This window comes from Microcaecilia unicolor, chromosome 6 (assembly GCF_901765095.1).
Source record: "Microcaecilia unicolor chromosome 6, aMicUni1.1, whole genome shotgun sequence".
Classification (NCBI taxonomy): domain Eukaryota; kingdom Metazoa; phylum Chordata; class Amphibia; order Gymnophiona; family Siphonopidae; genus Microcaecilia; species Microcaecilia unicolor.
Window position 1 is genome coordinate 38,483,295 of NC_044036.1, and position 19,202 is coordinate 38,502,496.

The 19,202-nt window shown below is 41.2% G+C and overlaps 1 protein-coding gene across 2 annotated transcripts in view; it reads left to right on the forward strand.

Annotated features, from left to right (window-relative positions):
• PATJ (PATJ crumbs cell polarity complex component) overlaps positions 1 to 19,202 on the forward strand; it is a 429,677-nt gene that overhangs the window by 107,629 nt on the left and 302,846 nt on the right. Inside the window, exon 17 of one of the 2 annotated variants that reach the window (XM_030205409.1) lies at positions 4,062 to 4,190. In XM_030205409.1, the coding sequence (XP_030061269.1) occupies positions 4,062 to 4,190 (129 nt within the window). Of the gene's footprint in view, positions 1 to 4,055; positions 4,191 to 19,202 lie in introns of both variants that reach the window. The other variant, XM_030205410.1, reaches the window with a different exon arrangement.

A 19,202-nucleotide genomic window follows, 5' to 3' on the forward strand; every position in this document is an offset into this window, starting at 1 on the left:
TTTATATTAATAGCAAAAACAAACGTGCAGTAAGTGCAAAGGCTGTGTTGTAAATGCAGGGGGTGTGGACAGCGTCTGTCCTTCATTTGCTGCACAGGGCAGACACTGTACTGCAGTTCTGATGCAGGGGCTTCTGTTTTATTAGGTACTGCATGCAATGTGGTGCCGGCCCAACCATAGATTAAATAATTAAACCCATGGAGGCCTGCTGTGGTGGGGCACCCAAAAAGACATACCCCCCATCTGTTCCCCCACCTGCCACCCCAGTCTGTGACTATACCTCAGAACTGACACCCTCACCACTATTTTTTTTCACCCCAGGCACAACTCTTTTACTGCCTCCCCCAAAACTCTGTCCTTCAGACAGAGCCCTACCCTCTCCCTCCCTTATATGGAAGAATGCCCCCTAGCAGTAGTACTGCGAGACTACTGCTAGAGTTCCCGGCAGCCATATTTGATCCCAGCTGAGGACCAGGTGGGAGCAGAGGGCAGACGTTTCCAGGGTCGGTCACGGTGGAAGAGTTGAGCTGTGCTGGGCAGAGTAGTTGTCTGCAGGTGGGGTTAGGGGGTGATGTCAGGGGGGGGATCGGATCAGGAAAGGGTATGGAAGGGGGAGCCCATACGCCATGCACCCTCCCTGCCCATTTTCAAGTCCTTACTCAAAGCCCATCTCTTCTCCCTTGCTTTTGGCGCCTAGCCACTCTACACTGACTACATAGCTTGTTACCTTTAGATTGTAAGCTCTCTTGAGCAGGGACCATCCTTCCCCATGTTTAAACTTGTACAGCGCTGCATAACCCTGGCAGCGCTATAGAAATGCTAAGTAGTAGTAGTAGTAGAGTTGGACCTGGGGGAGGTGGGGGATTGCTAGGCTAGGGGTGTAGTTCTAGCTCTTAAAAATGTGTGCAACCATGCTACTGGACTTCTAATAGCACTGCTGCACTTAGTGCCTTCTTTTGAGGTGTTGCTAAATGCAGCGGCACTAGCAGCAGCTGTGACAGTTTGCAGTACAGACCTGTATGCTGTAGCCAACCACACCTCCAACCCACCCAAGTCATGCCTGGTTCCTGTTCCTCCCAGCGTTAAGCAGCTAGCTTGTGTTTTTTCCCATGCTGGCTCGTTTAACATGCAGTAGACATTAATACAAGTCCGCGTTAATGTCTACCGCATGGTAAACCCCAGCTTAGTAAAAGGGTCCTTAATAGTAATAACTAAATGTCATTCAAAACTGAACATAAAAGACACACTTTGAACCTCCAAGAAATGAAAACCACCTCAGTTAAATTGGATAGTTATGATCTTTTTTTTTTTTATTTAAGGTTAATGAATTCTTAGAGGTGCAAGCCTATGAGAGCACAGACAACCTATGAATCTTGTACTTTGTATGAATGTTTCATGCTGAAGCTATAGTGTCTATAGTTAGTAATTTCCAGGTTTATGCAATTGCCATGCCTTAGCTTATGTTATTGTACCTGCAAAGGTTTCCGGTAACCTAAGCGCTTTGCAAAAGTGAGACATGTAAATCATTTTGCTGACTCTGTTATTCTAAAGGTCACAGACATCATTCTTAAACTGAATAGGCCAACCTATGCACTGAATTATGATAAATCATGATATCCTCCATTAGTTGATTGCTTTCTCTTTGCTGTTCAAGATTGCTCCAGATTGAGGGAGCAGTAATGGACCATACCATGTAATCTTTCCATTTTGATCTTGGAAGGTAAACCTCCTCAGACCTAATCAATAGGTGGATAGCACACCTTCAATGATCAGTGTGTACAAAAGTGATGGAGTCGGTACTGATATTCTGAGCTCGATTTTAAAAGGGCTTATGGTGCCAGCCACGTAAATCCTATTTTATAGTTTTCCATCCAGCTGAATTGCTAACATTTGGCTGTTTAAATTGCAATATGGCCCAAGTTAGCCATTTAGTCCTAAAACTTATCTAGATAGTGATGATATTCATTGCTGTCCATTGAAATTATCTATATACATGGTGCCAAATAAATTGCAGATATAGTTATAAGGAGACTTTAGCCATATTTTTATTTTATTTTTGTTACATTTGTACCCTGCGCTTTCCCACTCATGGCAGGCTCAATGCGGCTTACGTGGGGCAATGGAGGGTTAAGTGACTTGCCCAGAGTCACCAGGAGCTGCCTGTGCCTGAAGTGGGAATCGAACTCAGTTCCTCAGTTCCCCAGGACCAGAGTCCACCACCCTAACCACTAGGTCACTCCTCCACTCCAATATATAAAATGTTATAGGTATATATTCAGTGTCAGTACTTGGATAATGCTGCTAAGTATACGTATAATTTTATACAGATGGCATCACATTGAAAAATTGCCTCTTTCTTCCTTTGTTGGTGCACCAGTCTTTTGTTTGGGCATCTAATTTGCAATCCCTTATTCTGTATTTGGTGACAGTCTGTGTTTTGCATGTGACTGAGGTGCTGTATTCTATCTGCGTAAAACTCTTTAGTAGTCCTATAGAACTAGTAGTTTTCTTTTACCAGTAGTAGGCATATTGGTGTTTCAGGGCCCAGTGTAATAATTATAGTGTTGCCTATTCATAGCTGGGATTCTTGTTGTTTGACTCGTAGGATTAGTGCTCCTCTTGTATGATATGTTTGCTATATATTTGTTGAGAAGTAGTTTTTTTTTCAGGTTTTATATTACACAGTTTGCCTGGTAACGGAGAGATTTATGTTGCTGTTGCTCAGTAGACATGAGAACTAGAATAATGTTTTGTATGGTGACTTCTTTGGAGAAATGTCTTGGTTCTGATCTGCACCGGTTAGGAGTAGTTTGGATTTTTGTGGCTACAGAGAATATTTACATTTAACTCATAAGAGCCCCATCACTCCCTGATTTTAGTTATGAGGAGGAACCACCCCCTCCATTCCTGGTGCCTTGGGGAGGGGGCACATGAGCGGGAGAATGGGCAGGTGGGGCACCAGGAGCAGGGCCCAGGGGACTGCCATCTTATCTATGGCCTCAGGTAGCAGATTGGCTTGAGCTGCCCCTGGGTGGTGGGAGGTATGTGGCCATCCACTTTGGCTGTTGTAGAGGCTACATTGCCTCCTGCTAACTTAATCAGTGGTTAAGGTACATATGACTTTAGGCTTCTGCTGATGACATTTTCCTCAGAGTATTGATGACTGAGCTAGATTTGGAAGGGGTGAGATGGAGAATAGTCTATACATATGGAGAAAAATGCTTGTGTGATTGTGAAAAAAGGCCAGTGGTTTCAATTGTGCTGAAAATTCAAAGGAGCAGGATAAACCACCAGGTTCCAATAATTGGGTAATACATTATAGCTACATCTTTCAATATGCATTGTCTGTGTTAAAAAGGAAAAAAGGCAGATATATGGATCAAAAAAATGTTAGCATATTTTCTTTGAAGGCATGAATTATCAAACAAGCTCTTAATTCATTTAAATACTTCAGGGTGCTGCTCAGAAAGGGCTGTCTCATCTCTTTGGGGAAGACCTTGAAATTAGTGTGATCAACTTTGACCCCCAGCCCATTCATAATCTCTACCCTTTGTCTCTAAAGCTTGAATGCTCAAAAAATTATTTTTCTTTTTTATGCTTCTAATGGAATGGCAGTACTTGTTAATCTGCAAGAGGTTAGTGCTATTTTAATATCCCAGTCATTGGAAACGGAGCTACTGCTTGTTTCTTTTCCATCTGTTTCCAGCTCCTGCTGTTGAACTGTCTTGTAAGTAGCATGTTGTACCTCGTCAAACTCAGTACTTGCTAATATACTTTTCCTTTTCTTTCCCCAATCACTTAAGTTATTATTTACCTCTTCCTGTCAAAATATCTTAAATATAATATTTTAAGAAACTGCTTAGCAGTTTGGAGGTTAAACATAAATTTTGTGATCCTGGTGTTCATGCACTTTTTTTTTAAATAATCCATTTTTTTTGCTGTGAATAAATGAATTGAAGTAAAGTATCATTTAAATAATCATTTCTAATTGTTGTGAAGATTTTGGAGTTACGTTACTTCCAATGTGCCTAACATTTACTGTTAATGATTATTAGCTTCAGGATAAAGCAGAGGTAGATACTGATTCAGAAGATGAAGATGGGGAACTTGCACTTTGGTCTCCTGAAGTAAAGGTTGTGGAACTGGAGAAGGACCACAGGGGTTTAGGATTCAGCATTTTAGATTACCAGGTAAGTTGAAAAACTCCTTGAGTTGCAAATCATATAATTTTGAGGCCAGTAAATCAGAGTATACTGGGTACAGATATTTGATTCACCCTACAGCTGTTCACCTTCTAAAATATATAAAAGAAAATATATTGGTTCATGATAGAATATTCTAGGTTTAGAGTTATATTTTCCTGCTCAGGCCTAGTCAATACTTGAACAAATCAAGGTCTGCAAGAAGTAATGAGTCAGTACTGGACATTGTGAACCAGATTTTGAAAAGGACTTATGTGGCCAGCAGTGGGTGTTGACATCTGAGTCAAATTCAAGTTTATTATACTTAATATACTGTATATCAGAGATTATCTATGTGGTTTACAATAAAATTGTATTCAAATGTCTAAACGAAAAGAACTCCTGTTGTCCAGATAGGAAAGAAGAATATATTAAGGTAAATAAGTAAAATGACAGTTCTGTCCTCTCTGCCTTGCAGGTCAGGGCACAGTTGTCTTCCATTAACTTAGAAAAGTTAAAAAAAAAAAAAAAATTTTAAACCTATTTTAAACACAGTAGCTCCAGAAAGGGTTCAAACCCTTCCCAGCAGTTCATGTCAGCAGTTAGGCCAAACAATTCCCCAAACACAGCAGTTCAGGAAGGGTTCAAACTTCCAGCAGTTCATGTATAACAGTTATGCCCAAAACCACCACCACTCCTCTCTCCCTTTCAAAAGAAATCAACCTAGGGAGAGTGGCAAGGGTCCCTCCCCAACTAGACCAGCATTATACCCTGACCACCACCCGCATGACCCTTCCGTGGTAAACCTGTTCTCTCAGCTCCCCTCGTGGGATAGCCACCTTTTCCCTTCTTCTACCAGGCTCTCCTCCCAAGCAGCCCTCCTCCTGTTTCACCTCCTTTCCTTCCAGTTTAGTCAGAGCAGCAGTCTCCATCGGCTCCTCTTGCTCTAGTTCTTCCTCCTTTTCTTCCCCTCGCCAGTCCATAGGTTCCTCCCCACACCCATTGCTCAGCTGCTCTTCATTTGCTTGATTGGGCAGGTTCAGAACTCCTTCCCTCATCCTGGCTCTCTGGGATAGGGTTTTCAAACTCCCTTCTCTTGTCCTTCTCCTGATCTCCTCTGGGGGCTGTTGGGGATTGAAGTCCCTGTTTCTACCATGGGACCTACTCAGGCTGCTGGGAATTGTAGTCTTTTCCTTTTCTCCAATCCCCCAGGGGAAAAGACTCCTTCCTTTCTCTACCCAGTCTCCCTCCCTCTTGAGCCTCCTCGTTCCTCCATACGCCTTCATTCTCCCTCTCACCCTCATATTCCTCAAAATGTTTACCAAACGTAGACCTTAAAATAGAGAACTGCAGTAGTCTAGATGTCCTAAGACTAGTCAATTAAGTAAAATACAAAGGAATTTTTTTAAAAACAAAGAATGATTTTATGGGATCTATTTAATTTAAAGAAGCATTTTTGTTTAATTGACGATATATGCTGGTGGAAATTAAGATGGTTGTCGGTGATCACACCAAGAATTTTCAAAGTTAGCAAACTGAATTTGAGTTCTGTCTATTAGTAAAGGGTGTGGTAATACAGTATTAAATTTCCTAGAAAAAATTAATGCTCTTGTTTTGTCTGGATTGAGTTTTAGTTTGATAGGATAGCTATCTTGCGATAGTGTCTAATACTTTATTTAAGTTTTGAATTGTAAGAGATGGAACTGGATGTAAGACACATAGAAGCTGGATGTCGTCTGCATAAATGAAAGGAGTAGTTTATATTGTTTGTATTAGTGTTGCTAATGTAGATGAGAAAATATTTAACAATGTGTTCGAGAACATAATAACTTTAGCCTCTATAACTGCTTATAATGTGATGTTTGTTACACAATTCAACCAGGTTGAGCCATAAAGCTTCTTCCTTTCCCCAGGTTACCCGCATTTCAGCTGGTCTGATATTGTCTCTCACATACAGCGCCACTCCTCCACCCCTTTGGCCTTCTCTATCCTTCCTAAAAAGATTGTGGCCTGGTATAACATCCCATTCATGGGAGTCATTGAACCACTTCTCTGTAATAGCAACACTATCAAAGTTTTCTTCAAACATCAGAACTTGCAAGTCTTGAACCTTTTTATCTAGACTACGAGCATTTGTGCTCATTGCTTTCCATGTGCATAGTGAGTTTTAGGTGGTTTTCTATATTTAGATGACCTTTCCCTCTGCCATCATGTTTATTCTGGGGGTGTCTTTCCAAATTCCCTTGTTTCCTTTTGTCACCCCTGCCTTCTAGTTTAAATGCCTAGAAACATACCATCTGAATTTCTCCCCAAGGATCCTTTTTCCCGTCATAGAAAGATGTAGCCCATCATTACAGTACAGCCTGTTATTTTTCCACGTATTACCCCATGCTGCTATATATCTAAAACCTTCTTTTTTACATCGAGACTCGAGCCATCTATTGAAATCCACTGTTTTGCTTAGTCTTTAATCTCCCTTCCCCCATGTGGGAATTACTTCAGAAAAAGCCACAGTCCGAACCAAAGATTTCAGTCCCTCCCCAAGCTTTTGGAACGCTCCCTGTGCTGTAAACTTGCTATTGCTGGCCAGGTCATTTGTCCCCAGGTGGATTACAACATCAGTATTTGAAGTCTTGCGTCTTGCTCTCTTTTCGGATCACTTTCAGTATTTGGTCAGTACATCTGGTAACTGAAGATCCTGGAAGGCACTTCACTAGAAGATTACTAGAACAGCAACTATGGATGAACAATTTATCTTTTATAATGAAGTTTGTTGATTTTAGGACATGCAGCTTGAATTTTTTAGGCTATGTATCTTTAGGTCTATGCGCTTTGAAAATTAGCACCATAGTGTATGTAGACTTCTGCAAAGCATTTTTCTGCATGGGCCCTAAATGTACAGGTTCCAGTCACTGAATAAATAGAGGAATGTCTAGATTGTTAACACTGACCAGACTATGAATTTGTTGTTGTAGTACTGGATAGTGATGAGTGTTATAGTTCTGAAAACGTGCACGTGCACACACATATGGCTTTTTAGTTTTATCATTGTGTGTTAATAGCATATTTTTTTTGCAATTTAGATTTAAAAGAATGATACTTTCATGTTCGATGTATTATTATGAAAATGACTAGTTGTCAGCTTTTGAGGAAACTTTGCAAATCTGAAATGTGATTTCCCTGAATGCTGGCTGTTTTATCGTCTCATGGCTCCAAATACTTAGTTATTGAAACGACTTATGAAGGCATGAGTCAGCACTTGTTGTTCTGTTCTCTGTCAACATGATACGTTGATTCAGCCTGAGGTAAGGCTGTTTTCCTTTTTGTTTTTCTTCCATTTGCTGTGAGAAAAAAAATATATTTTTAAGGCTTTTTAGTCCTTTTGTAAGTGTTCAATTCATAACTTAGGCCCATTTACAAATAGGAAGCAACAAAATGTAATTTTTTCTCTTTTTTTTAATCTCTCCATTCTCCGAAGACGAGCAGGCCAGATGTATTCTGTTGGGTGATATCATCTGACAGAGCCTGGTGCAGACACTGACTAGCGAGAAGATTTGTATTAGTTTCTAGCAGTGTTCCACTGTGAATGTGTTGGTGTCTTCTTGCCCAAAGCGCAAATGCAGGTCCCTCAGTCCTCATTTTTCTTTGGAGCAGGGAGGATGAGTCTTCATGGTCTCCCCTCTGTTTTTTTTTCTCTGCTTTTACAGTGCTTTCCAACGCGGGCATTTTTCCCTCATTTTTGTCTTTAAGTTCACTTTTTGTTTTCCTTCTTAGTTATTAGTGATTTAGGCAATTCACAGGTTCGTTTTCTTTTTTATTGCTCAATAGGCTCGCTTAGGCCTGAGCACTGACCTTAATTTGGGCTCTGCCCTTTTCATAGTCCATAATTGAGGAATTTAATTTGGCTGTGATTCTTTTCTCAGTGCCCCAATGTAATCGGATGATTTCGGTAATGGACCTTATTCTTGGTGCATTGGGTGCCTTGGACCTAACCATAAACCTAACTCTTGTTCTCTCTGTTTAAAAATACAGTTGAGGACACAGAGGGTGTGTCAGTTCGAACAGCAGAGACTTTTTGGCTCCTTGAAGGCTGATCCATCGACATCAGCACCGAAAGCATCGATCTTGATGGCTGCTACGACTTCAAAAACCACCTCGAGTGTACCAGCATCGGGGATGTCTCTATCCCTCAACATTGGGCGCTGAAAGTAGGCCCCAGGACCGGTCATCATTTGACCCAACACTGAGGGTGCGTATGGGTTCGATGTCATCCTCATTGGCACCAAAGGAGTACAAGCATTGATTCTCTTCGATGCACAGTGCCAGGAGCTCCTGGTCATTGGCATCGCTGGTACCTGAGAAGTGCCGGCATTGGGCGGAGCTCTCCCCTTCTTTTTGATGGAGGTGCCAATGCACAAGTCTCCAAGCAGCCAGGTTCGTGCTACTTTTTCAGCACCGACATCAGCTTCTCAGGCTGCCTCTGTCCCTCGCCTTTGCTGATGCCGTCCTTTGATGAGCAGTACCAAGCCATACTTAGGGAATAGTTGGTCCAGATACTGCAGTTGCAATCTGCTCATGCATCGAGGGCGCTTGCGCCAACTGTGGATCAGCCCTGCATTCTTCCTGAAGCTCCATCCGTGCCTGTGGAGAGATCCTTGATGTTGGCGACTCGAAGGATATCAATATTGACATTGATCAGCCTCACATTCTTCCTGAGGCTCCATCCATGCAAGTGGAGAGATCCTTGATGTCACCGACTCTAAGGGTATCTATGTCGACATTGACCCAAGCAGCACTGCTCTTGATGTTGTGGGAGGAAGCTTTCTCGGAGTCTGAGGGTAGGATGGCACCTTGGAGCTCTTTGGAGCATGGAGGTGGTTCTACTGAGCTGGGGCAAGCACATACTCGCTCAGTCCAATCTGAGTACAAAGATGGGTCTGATTGGGACTGCTCATGGGACTTGGGAGAAGGCCCTCATTACTTTTCAGAGGCGGAGTCTTATGGGGTCCCTTCTGATCCCTCCTCACCTCGAGATGTAAATCTCCACCTAAGGGTTTTTGTTTCACCAGTTTCGTCAAGGAGATGGCTTAGGCCATTCCACTTAAGTTGGATATGGAGGAGGAGCCCGGGGCAGAGATGTTAACTGTTCTGGACTATGAGTCCCCCCACCCAAGAAAGGCTCACAGTACCATTGCACCCTATACTTAAAAATGTACTGACAGGGAACTGGGAATCTCCCCTTTCAGTGCAGGTCACACCAAAGAAGGTGGATACGTAGCATTGTATCCAGAAGACTCCTGGATTTGAGAGGGCCCAGCTGCCTCACCACTCTTTGGTTGTTGAAATGAGCTAGGAGTTCCAGAACTCATGCCTCGACGCCCTCTAGTTAGATGCCTTTGAGAGGAAAACTTTTCAGGCTTCGATGCTTACTGCCCGCACCCAGTCCTACCAGCTCTATATGAGCCTTTACTTGAAATCCTCAGTAAACAGTATGTTAAGTCTTGCGGATTCTCTCCCCAATGAGCAGTCCTCAGGGCTTTGCCAATAGGCCAAAAAGCAGCTGGAGTGCAAGAAATATCTGATCATGGGAGCTTATGATTCATTTGATACTGCATCCAGACTCTCCACCATGGCTGTAGGGAGGTGCAGACTGTTATGGCTGCGTTCTCTGACCTGGAGCCAGTGGTTCAGGAGAGGTTGGCAGACATACCTTGCTGAGGAGGCAGTCTTTTGGGGGACAAGATGCCATCAAGAAACATGGTGATACCATCCAGTCTCTGTCTCAGCAACCTCTTCTAGGAGGTTTACAAGCAGGCCTAGATGGTGACCCTGTTCTCAAAGGCGTAGGTTTCTGCCTTCTTCCTGCTCTGCCCAAGACCCTCAGGCCAAGCATTCTCGACCTCATTGGTCCCAACCATAAAAGTTCCAGCAGGTTTCCAGTCAAAGCAGGGGGCAAGCTTTTGACTGCCTCCAGGAGATGTATTTGATTTTCTTCTTGCTGAAATAACCACGCTGTCTCATCTTACCTGAGATATGTGCTTGAAAGAAACTGAACACCAGTCAAACAACACAACAAGGTTAGAAGAAAAGATATTTACTTAAAGGAAAAGGAGATTGAAAATCTTAAGAACATAAGAGTTTGTTTATTGATTTATTTTAAACATGTGTACACCACCTAATAACCTAGGTGGTTTAAAAAAACCCACACACAATAAATCATATATAATACCTAAGACATGACTAATCAGACATAAAAACTCTTCAGTTCTGAAGCCCTCAATACAAAAGAGGGACCACCTAAGCAACCTAACAGAGGCAAACTTTCAGAAAAAGACTGTCACAAATAGCCGCAGTACAAACAAATAGTTGTCTTTAAATGTTTCTCAAATTGTATCATATCTCCACATAAACGTAAATGTCCTGCAGGTGTATTCCATAAGGAAGTAACAGTAAAGGCAGACAGCCAAGTCTCTGTATAGCACGCCTTCATTATTGGATCTAAAGGCAATCTTATGGCACTACCAGATCTGAGAGATCTCATCGGGCGGTACACTTTTAAAACTTGCTGAAAATAAAAAGGCACATCAGAGTACAAAGTCTGGTGAATGATTTGTCGACACTTTTTGAAGTGGATTCAGTGAGCTTCTGGTAACGAGTGCAACTGTTTGGGAATTGGTGTTACATGTGAAAATTTTGACACACCTATAATCAATCAATTCGCCGCAATTTGGACCACTAGCAATGCCCCAAGACCCAGAAATGCTATAGTGAGATACAGGGCATTGCAGTAATCCAGCTGTAATAATACTAAACTTTGAACAACAGGTCATAAGGGGATAACAGAGGTTTCAACTTGTGCAAAAGATGTAAATGATAAAAACCCGACTAAACTACTTTACAGACTTGATAACTTATGTTAAGTTTATGTAACGTCGCCTCTAACAACCTCATCTCTTTCTTTACTGGGAAAACCTATCTTCCACACAAACCATTCTAGGCCACACATCCAGTTCTTCCCTTCCCACAATCACCACCTCAGTTTTAGAGACATTCAACACCAACCCATTCAATGTCATCCACTGTCTCACTTTTTCCATATAGCTACTCAGCTGCACATCCAAACCATTACCCCAAAAAGCTAAAGGGGGAAAAATACCCCAAACCTGCGGATCACTGGTAGATAGCTGTTAAAAAACCCCAAAAACAAACCCTAATGACTCAAACACTTTACCCAGTGATGCTAAATAAATGTTAAATAACAATGCAGATAATGCTGAGCCTGGAGGCACACCACGCTCCATCATAACTGCATCAGGTACCCGGGAGCCAATAGGCATGATCATTGATCTTCCTAACAAATATGACTGAAACCATTTAATTGTATAGAATATGTATGACCATTTAATCATATAGAATGTGTGTTACCCCGTTGCTGTACTGGGTCAGATTAAGGGTCCATAAGAATAGCTATACTGGGAAAGACTGATGGTCCATCTAGCCCAATGTCCTGCTTCCAACAGTGGTCAATCCAGGACAAAAGTACCTCATAGAATCCCAAATACTAGCAAGATTCCATGCTACCAATCCCAAGGCAAGCAGTGGCTTCCCCCATTTCTATCTTAATTAGTAGACTATGGAGTTTTACTCCAGGAACTTGTCCAAACTGTTTTTAAAACTCAGATATGCTAACCGCTGTAACCACAGCCTCCAGCAATGAGTTCCAGAGCTGAAGTATTTGAGTGAAAAAATATTTCCACCTATTTTTTTTTAAGCGTTACCACTAACTTCTTTGAGTGTCCCCTAGTCTGTGTTCTTTGAAAGAGTAAAAAAATGATTCACTTAATTGTTCACTCAGGATTTTGTAGACCTCTATCATATTCCCCCTCAATTGCTCTTTTCCAAGCTGAAGAGCCCAAACCTGTTTATCCTTTCACCATATGGAAGCAGTTCCATTTCCTTTATCATTTTGGTTGCCCTTCTTTGAACATTTTCTAATTCTGCTATATCTTTTTTTGAGATATGGTGACCAGAACTGCACACAGTACTCAAGGTGAGGTCGCACTATAGATTGATACAGAGGAATAATATTCATCTTATTTTCCATCCCTTTTGTAATAATTTCTAGCATCCTGTTTGTTTTTTTTGGCTACCGCTGCACACTGGGCAGAAGATTTTAGCATATTGTCTACAATAACACCTAGATCTTTTTCTTGGGTGCTGACTTCTCAGATGGACCCTAGCATCAAGTAACTATGATTTGTATTATTCTTCCCAATGTGCATCACTTTGCATTTGTTCATATTAAGTTTGCCATTTGGATGCCCAGTCTTCCAATCTCCTGTGGTCTTAAGAACATAAGAATAGCCATACTGGGTCAGACCAATGGTCCATCTAGCCCAGTATCCTGTTTCCAACAGTTGCCAATCCAGGTCACAAGTACCTGGCAGAAACTCAATTAGTAGTAGCATTCCATTCAATCCTGGGGCAAGCAGTGGCTTCCCCCATGTTTGTCTGCAATTTTTCATAGTCTGTATGTGTTTTAAGAACTTTGAACTGTTTTGTGTCATGTGCAAATTTAATCACCTCACCTATACAATTTCCAGATCACTTATAAATATGTTAAATAGCACCGGCCCTAGTACAGATCCATGTTGCACTCCAATATTCACCCTTTTCCATTGAGAAAAGTAGCCATTTAACCCTATCCTTTATCCATTAACCAGTTTCTAATCCACAACGTTGCCTCCTGTCCCATAGCTTTTGGATTTTCTCAGATGAGGAATTTTCTCAAAATCTTTCTGAAAATCTAGATAACTATATAAACCAGTTCACCTTTATCAACATGTTTATTCATGCCTTCAAAGAAATGAAGCAAATTGGTGAGTCAAGACTTCCCTTGGCTGACTCCATGCCTACTTTGTCCCATTTAAACCATGTTTGTATATGCATTTAGTAATTTTATTCTTTATAGTAGTTTCTACTGTTTTGCCTGGCACAGATCATCACTGGAACCCTTTTTCAAAATTGGCATTACATTGGCCACCCCTAAATCTTCAGGTACTGTAGACAATGTTAACGATAGTTCTTTCAGTACCCTGGGGTGCATACCATCTTAACCAAGTGATTTACTACTCTTTAATTTGTCGATTTGGCTCAGTACATCTTCCAGTTTAACTGAGATTCCTTTCAGTTTCTTTGCATCATCACCCTTGAAAACCATTTCTGGTACAGATAGATCTTACATATTCTTCCGCTGTGTCCTTGTCCTCCCTGAGTGCCTCTTTTGCTCCTTGATGATCTAACAGTCCCATGAATTCCCTCAGATACTTTCTACTACCACTACTACTACTACTACTACTATTTAACATTTCTATAGCGCTACAAGGCATATGCAGCGCTGTACACCATACACAAAAAAGACAGTCCCTGCTCAAAGAGCCTACAATCTAGATAAGACAGGTAAACAGAACAATTAAGCGTAAGGGAATAAATAGGTGAGGATAAAGGACAGGGCAAGTGAGTAGAGATTAGGAGTCAAAAGCAGTGTTAAAGAGGTGGGCTTTAAGTTTGGACTTGAAGACGGCCAAAGACAGGGCTAGACACACAGGCTCTGGAAGTCTATTCCTTTTTGCTTCTGATGTACCTGAAAAAGTTATTACCATGAGTTTATGCTTCTGTGGCAAGTTTCTCTTCATATTTTCTTTTAGCTGCCTTTACCAACGCTTTGCTTCTAACTTGCCAGTGCTTATATTGCTTTATTTTCTTCATTTGGATCCTTTTTTCCATTTTATGAAAGATGTTCTTTTGGCTCTAATAGCCTATTTCACTTCACATTTTAACTATGGTGACTGTCAATTGCTTTTCTTTCCACCTTTATTAATATGTGGAATACATCTGGTCTGGTGTTCCAAGATGGTATTTTTAAACAACGTCCAGGTCCGAATTAAAATCAGTCTATCCTTTTAGCTTCTTTTTATTTATTTATTTGTTGCATTTGTATCCCACATTTTCCGACCTATTTGCAGGCTCAATGTGGCTTACAGTGCTCCATCATGGCATTTGCCATTCCAGAGTAAAAGATACAATTGGTATTACATAAAGAACATGGATAATTTAATAGAATTAAACAATCAGGTATAGAGAGAAAACATGATTTTCCTCACTTTATCGTAGTCGCCCTTTCAAAAATTATATGCTGCTAGTGTAGGATTTCCTTAGTGACTTCTCTCCAGATATTAGCTCAATAGCTCAAATTTTATAATGTTATGATCACTGTTTCCCAATGGACCGAACACCGTTACCTCTCATACTAAGCTCTGCATTCCACCAAGGACTAGATCTAAAATAGCTCTCCCTTTTGTCAGTGCCTGGACTAGTTGCTCTAAGAAGCAGTCATTTATTACATCTAGGAATTTTACCTCTCTTGCACTCCCTGATATGACATTTATCCAGTCAATATTGGGGTAATTGAAATCACACCACACTCAAAGAATCTGTAGAGTTGAAAATCACAATTCAGAAACAAATGTTCACACTATTATTCTGTATCTCGAGAAGGGTCATGCAGAGCAATACTATCAAAAATATTTAAAAAAGTGGAGAAATAAGACTTCGGAAACAACGAGACACACATCCACTTGAAAGGCAAACCTTCATATATGTGGGTGGCTCTCCCCAATCATTAGTCATAAAAAACTCCACCTTATTATCAATTTTCAGCAAAGTGACTAAAAAACTTTGAGATACAGAATTTTAACTTAGGAAAGCTACAAAAGTATGACTTCTAATTCAATAAGAAGTACTTATCTTGGGAGCGATAAACTGTGTTCTTGGAATCAACTTCACCAATCCCAACAGGGGTTCCCTGTTTCACCACCATAGGCTGCTTCAGGGGAAACACATCATTTTATGACCTTCTTCCAAGGTACTGACCCCTTTCAAGATAGTTCGCTACCAAAAACTTTCAAAGTGTCACGGTTGTGGCCGTGCCCTTATGTTCAGACCTACTGTTTCTCCTTATCTAGCTCTGTGACCTCTCCAGTCTGCTTCATTTCCTATTGTTGTTCTTCCTGTAAGCCAAGCCTTGCTTTAGTCTCCCTGCTTCTGCTTCAATTCCTGTTGTTCTTCTTCCTGTTAGCCAAGCCTCGCTTTGCTCTCCCTGCTTCTGCTTCATTTCCTTCTTGTGACATCATCAGCCTACTCCTTTATAAGGACCCAGGGAGCTTTCCTACATTCCCTTTGTAAGAGGTCTCCTAATTTGCCTCTGTGTTACCTGTATAGGTTGTATTCCTGCTTGGCTTTCTTCATGAAGGTCTGTTCTGTGTTTCCCTGAGTCTTGTGTTTCAATGCTTTGTTCTGTTTCTGTGAGTTTTGCTTTTGAACCTTGATCATGAAGGCCTGGCTCTAGAGCCACACCCTGCCCTTGGTGTCTGTATCTGTTGGCTTCCCTTGGCTTCTGCCTTTAGTCTAGCCCTGCTTTTGACTCTTGCTATAGTTAAGTGCCGTGTTTAAGCCAATCTCTGTTTAGCCAAGCCCCGTTTTCCCTGTTTTGTTTCCTATGTGTGTAGGTCTTGTCTGTTAATTCTGAGAGTCTGTAGAAGCCAGCATTGTCCCTAATTATCTCACTGCTATGCAGGTGTGTCTGCTGCCTCTCAGTCTGCCTGGCCTTTCCCTTCCAGCTGTGGATGCTGATAAGCACATTGCTTCTTTGTTTGTTTGTCCTCCCTTAGTCTGCTTAATCCTTTGCCTGCTATGGTTGCTTCCTGGCTCTTGAGCTCTGTTTCTGCTAAGTTCTGTTCCTGTTGTGTGTTTGAGCCAGGTTCTGCTCCTGCTCTATGTTTGAGCTAGTTCTGTTCCAGTTCCATGCTAAGCCAAGTCCCTTTCAGTACCCTGTTCCAGCCAAGCCAAGTCCCTTTCAGTATCCAGTTCCAGCCAAGCCAAGTCCCTTTCAGTATCCGGTTCCAGCCAAGCTTGTTTGAGAATCCTGAATCCTGTTCCTGCCTTGTGTATTGTCTTGCTTCTGTTAGTCTGTTGCCTAGCTCCTACCCTGTCTTGCTTGTCTAGTTGTGCTTGTCTTGTCTCTTTCAGTCTAGTCCTGTCCTGATCCAGTTCTTGCCTTGTTCTTGTCTTGCCCTTTTCTGGACCCAGTTTTAATCTACTTCCATGTTTTGCCTTGTCTTGCATTTCTGGCTCCCAGTCCCAGTTTTAATCCAGTTCCGAGTCTTGCCTTGTCCTGTCTGTGTTCCAGTACTGGCCCTTTGCCTTCTTTTCCTTGCCTCGTCTGGATCTGTCCATTGTGTTTAGTTACCTCTGTCCTGCCTTGTTGAGTCTGTTAGTTTATCCTAGTCCAGTCTGTTCTGATTCCTGCCTGTGCCAGTCCAGGTGATTTGTCTGCCAAAGCTTCTGCTTTGGTCCAAGGGTTCACCATTCCTGACAGTTGTGACACAAAGACAAACTTTCCATGCATGGCTTCTGCCAAAACGGAAGGTCATAAAATGATGTGTTTCCCCTGAATCTCCTTGGGTATAGATGACTTCAGCCTTATCACGTGACTGTCTCCTGTCAATCAAACTTCCTTGGTGGCTGTTCACTGTCATGCAAAGGACCTGTCTTTGATTTGCAAGGTCAGACTTCTGTTTACTGGGTCATCCAGGGGTGGGGACGATGTAAAGGCAGTGTCCACAGCCCTTAAGGGGCACAGTCTCATTCACTGCACAGTGCCACAGCTGATGGCTAGATTTGGAGAGAATCACAGTCTGTAATTCACATTGAAGGACTTTTGCTGCATTGGGTTGTCTTTGGGGGAAAGGTTATAAAAATAGGGGGAAACCGTGTGGTTGTCAATTTAAACTTAAGGCATCATAGCGCAACAGAGGCTTCTTCTAACTGAGCTGGAGTAAGAGGAAATTACCAAGTCTCATACACAAAAAAAAATCCTATTATTTATAGAGATTGTCCCGCTTTATCTGTCAGCTTTCTAATGATTTATCTTTAAAAGAACATGGCCAGTTCTGAAGCTGTTCAAATTGTTCTTTATAACTTTTATTTTAAGCTCTTCAGGAATCTTCCTTGCGTATTGTATCTATTTGCTTGGCTTTACATTAATCATTTATGCCTCTGTTCTCAGTCCTGCACTGGATACTTTTATGTACGTCCCTTACTTTCAGCTATTAAAAATTTCTTTTCTAGTTGCTTTCTGAAAATAAGTGCTTACCGTGTTGATTATTTCCTGACCAGAAAGTGAATTCTCATTTCAGAATGCACATCCTTTCCATGTAGGAAATCATTACAGGCTGATTCATACCAGTCTGACAGTTCCTTTGAATGACTATTGATGAAATGCTTTATAGGTTCAGATTGTACCAATCTGTGTTGGTGCAATAGCTCCCTCTGCCCGAAAACCACATTGTAATTACCAGTCAGAAGTACGAGGATGCTTTTGTATTGTTCCTGTCAGTTATTTATTTATTTTTTCTGCTGCTGTTTTTTAATCATTATGTGTCAAATAGAATTTACTCAGAGATTAGTTTGGTAGAGAAGAGAGAGTATGTAAAAAACAAAACAAAACAAAAAACTAACCTAGAAACAGAAAATAACAGCAGATATTGGAACATACAACCTATACAGTCTGTCCTTCTATACAAAACTATAAAGCTCTACAATTTCTTCCTCTCCCTCAGATGTCCTCTGTGCTTGTCCCATGCTTTTTTGAATTTAGTACATTTCTTGTCTCCAAGCAAAACACAGGAGTGGGAGTGACCAATGTGATGAGTCGAATGAGATAAAAGGAGTCTTTTTGTGACAAAATATTTGCTTGAAGATACGACAACAAGCTCCAATAAAATCATGGACCCAACATGGTCCATGTTTGTGTAGTTAGCCATCCTCAGGAGTCCAAATATGAGAACCAACAGAACTCTAGGAGCTGATTAAGACCTGTTGCCACACTAAACGTTTCTGGCAACAATGAGCTGTGCTAATGTCACGGAACAAATTGTTGATTGGCTTCTCCTTTTGTTGGACATGTCTTGTCTCCACCACTTTCACTAGGAGGCCATTCCATGCAACCACCACAGTTTTCCATAAAAAATATCTCCTTGGATTACTCCCTAGTCTGTCTTCTTTCACCTATTGTTTGCCCCCTCATTCCAATGGTTCATTTCAATTGTAAGAGACCCATTTCCTGTGTGTTTATACCACGGATTTATTTGTTTAAAGTAGTGTGGTTGCTGTGTTAGTCAACTTTAAAGGAAATCATAGACATTTTAAAAAGAAAGGAAGATAAGGTGATACCTTATTTTATTGGACTAACAATTCATTTTTTGACAAACTTTAGAAGGCACAGGTGCTACATTCAGGTTGGTTATTCAGTTCAGTTCAAATCAATTCTTGTATTCCGCTAATATCCTCTTTCTAGCGTTCAGTGCAGTTTACATTCTAGGTGAGACAAAAGCAAATAGTGTTAGTGTGAGGTTTGAGAAACATAAGAGACCGTTGGATTAATGTATGGGACTAAAAACATTAAGAAAAGGATAATGGATGACTAATGATTTGGGGCACTCTGATTAGTTTGGAGGAGAAGATCGTTTATTTCTCCAGAAAGTGGGAATTACTTGATTGAAGGCTCTTCTTCAACACTGAGTTAAGGTAGAAGGGCCTTTTTTTTGTTACTGGCCTGAAAAGCATCATGTGCTTTTAGTGGAATTAAAGGTGCCAAACTCACTTTTAAAAGACAGAAAAATCTCTATGGGGAAGATATATATACACTAAAATAATTAGAGTGCTCCAAATCAAACCCCAAGGAAGTCAGAGCAGTGTCCCAAAACAAAATAAATTCATCTTGATGTCAGTCATCAAACTCTACATATTCCTTCCATTTCTGCTGAATACGTTACCTAAATTGCAAATCATAATATAATCCTTGGAAAAACTTCTATACTAATTGAACCACTCTGAAATACCACATCCACCTTACACCATAGTGTGGTCAGAAATCTCCGAAGGGCTAATCTCCGCGGCTTG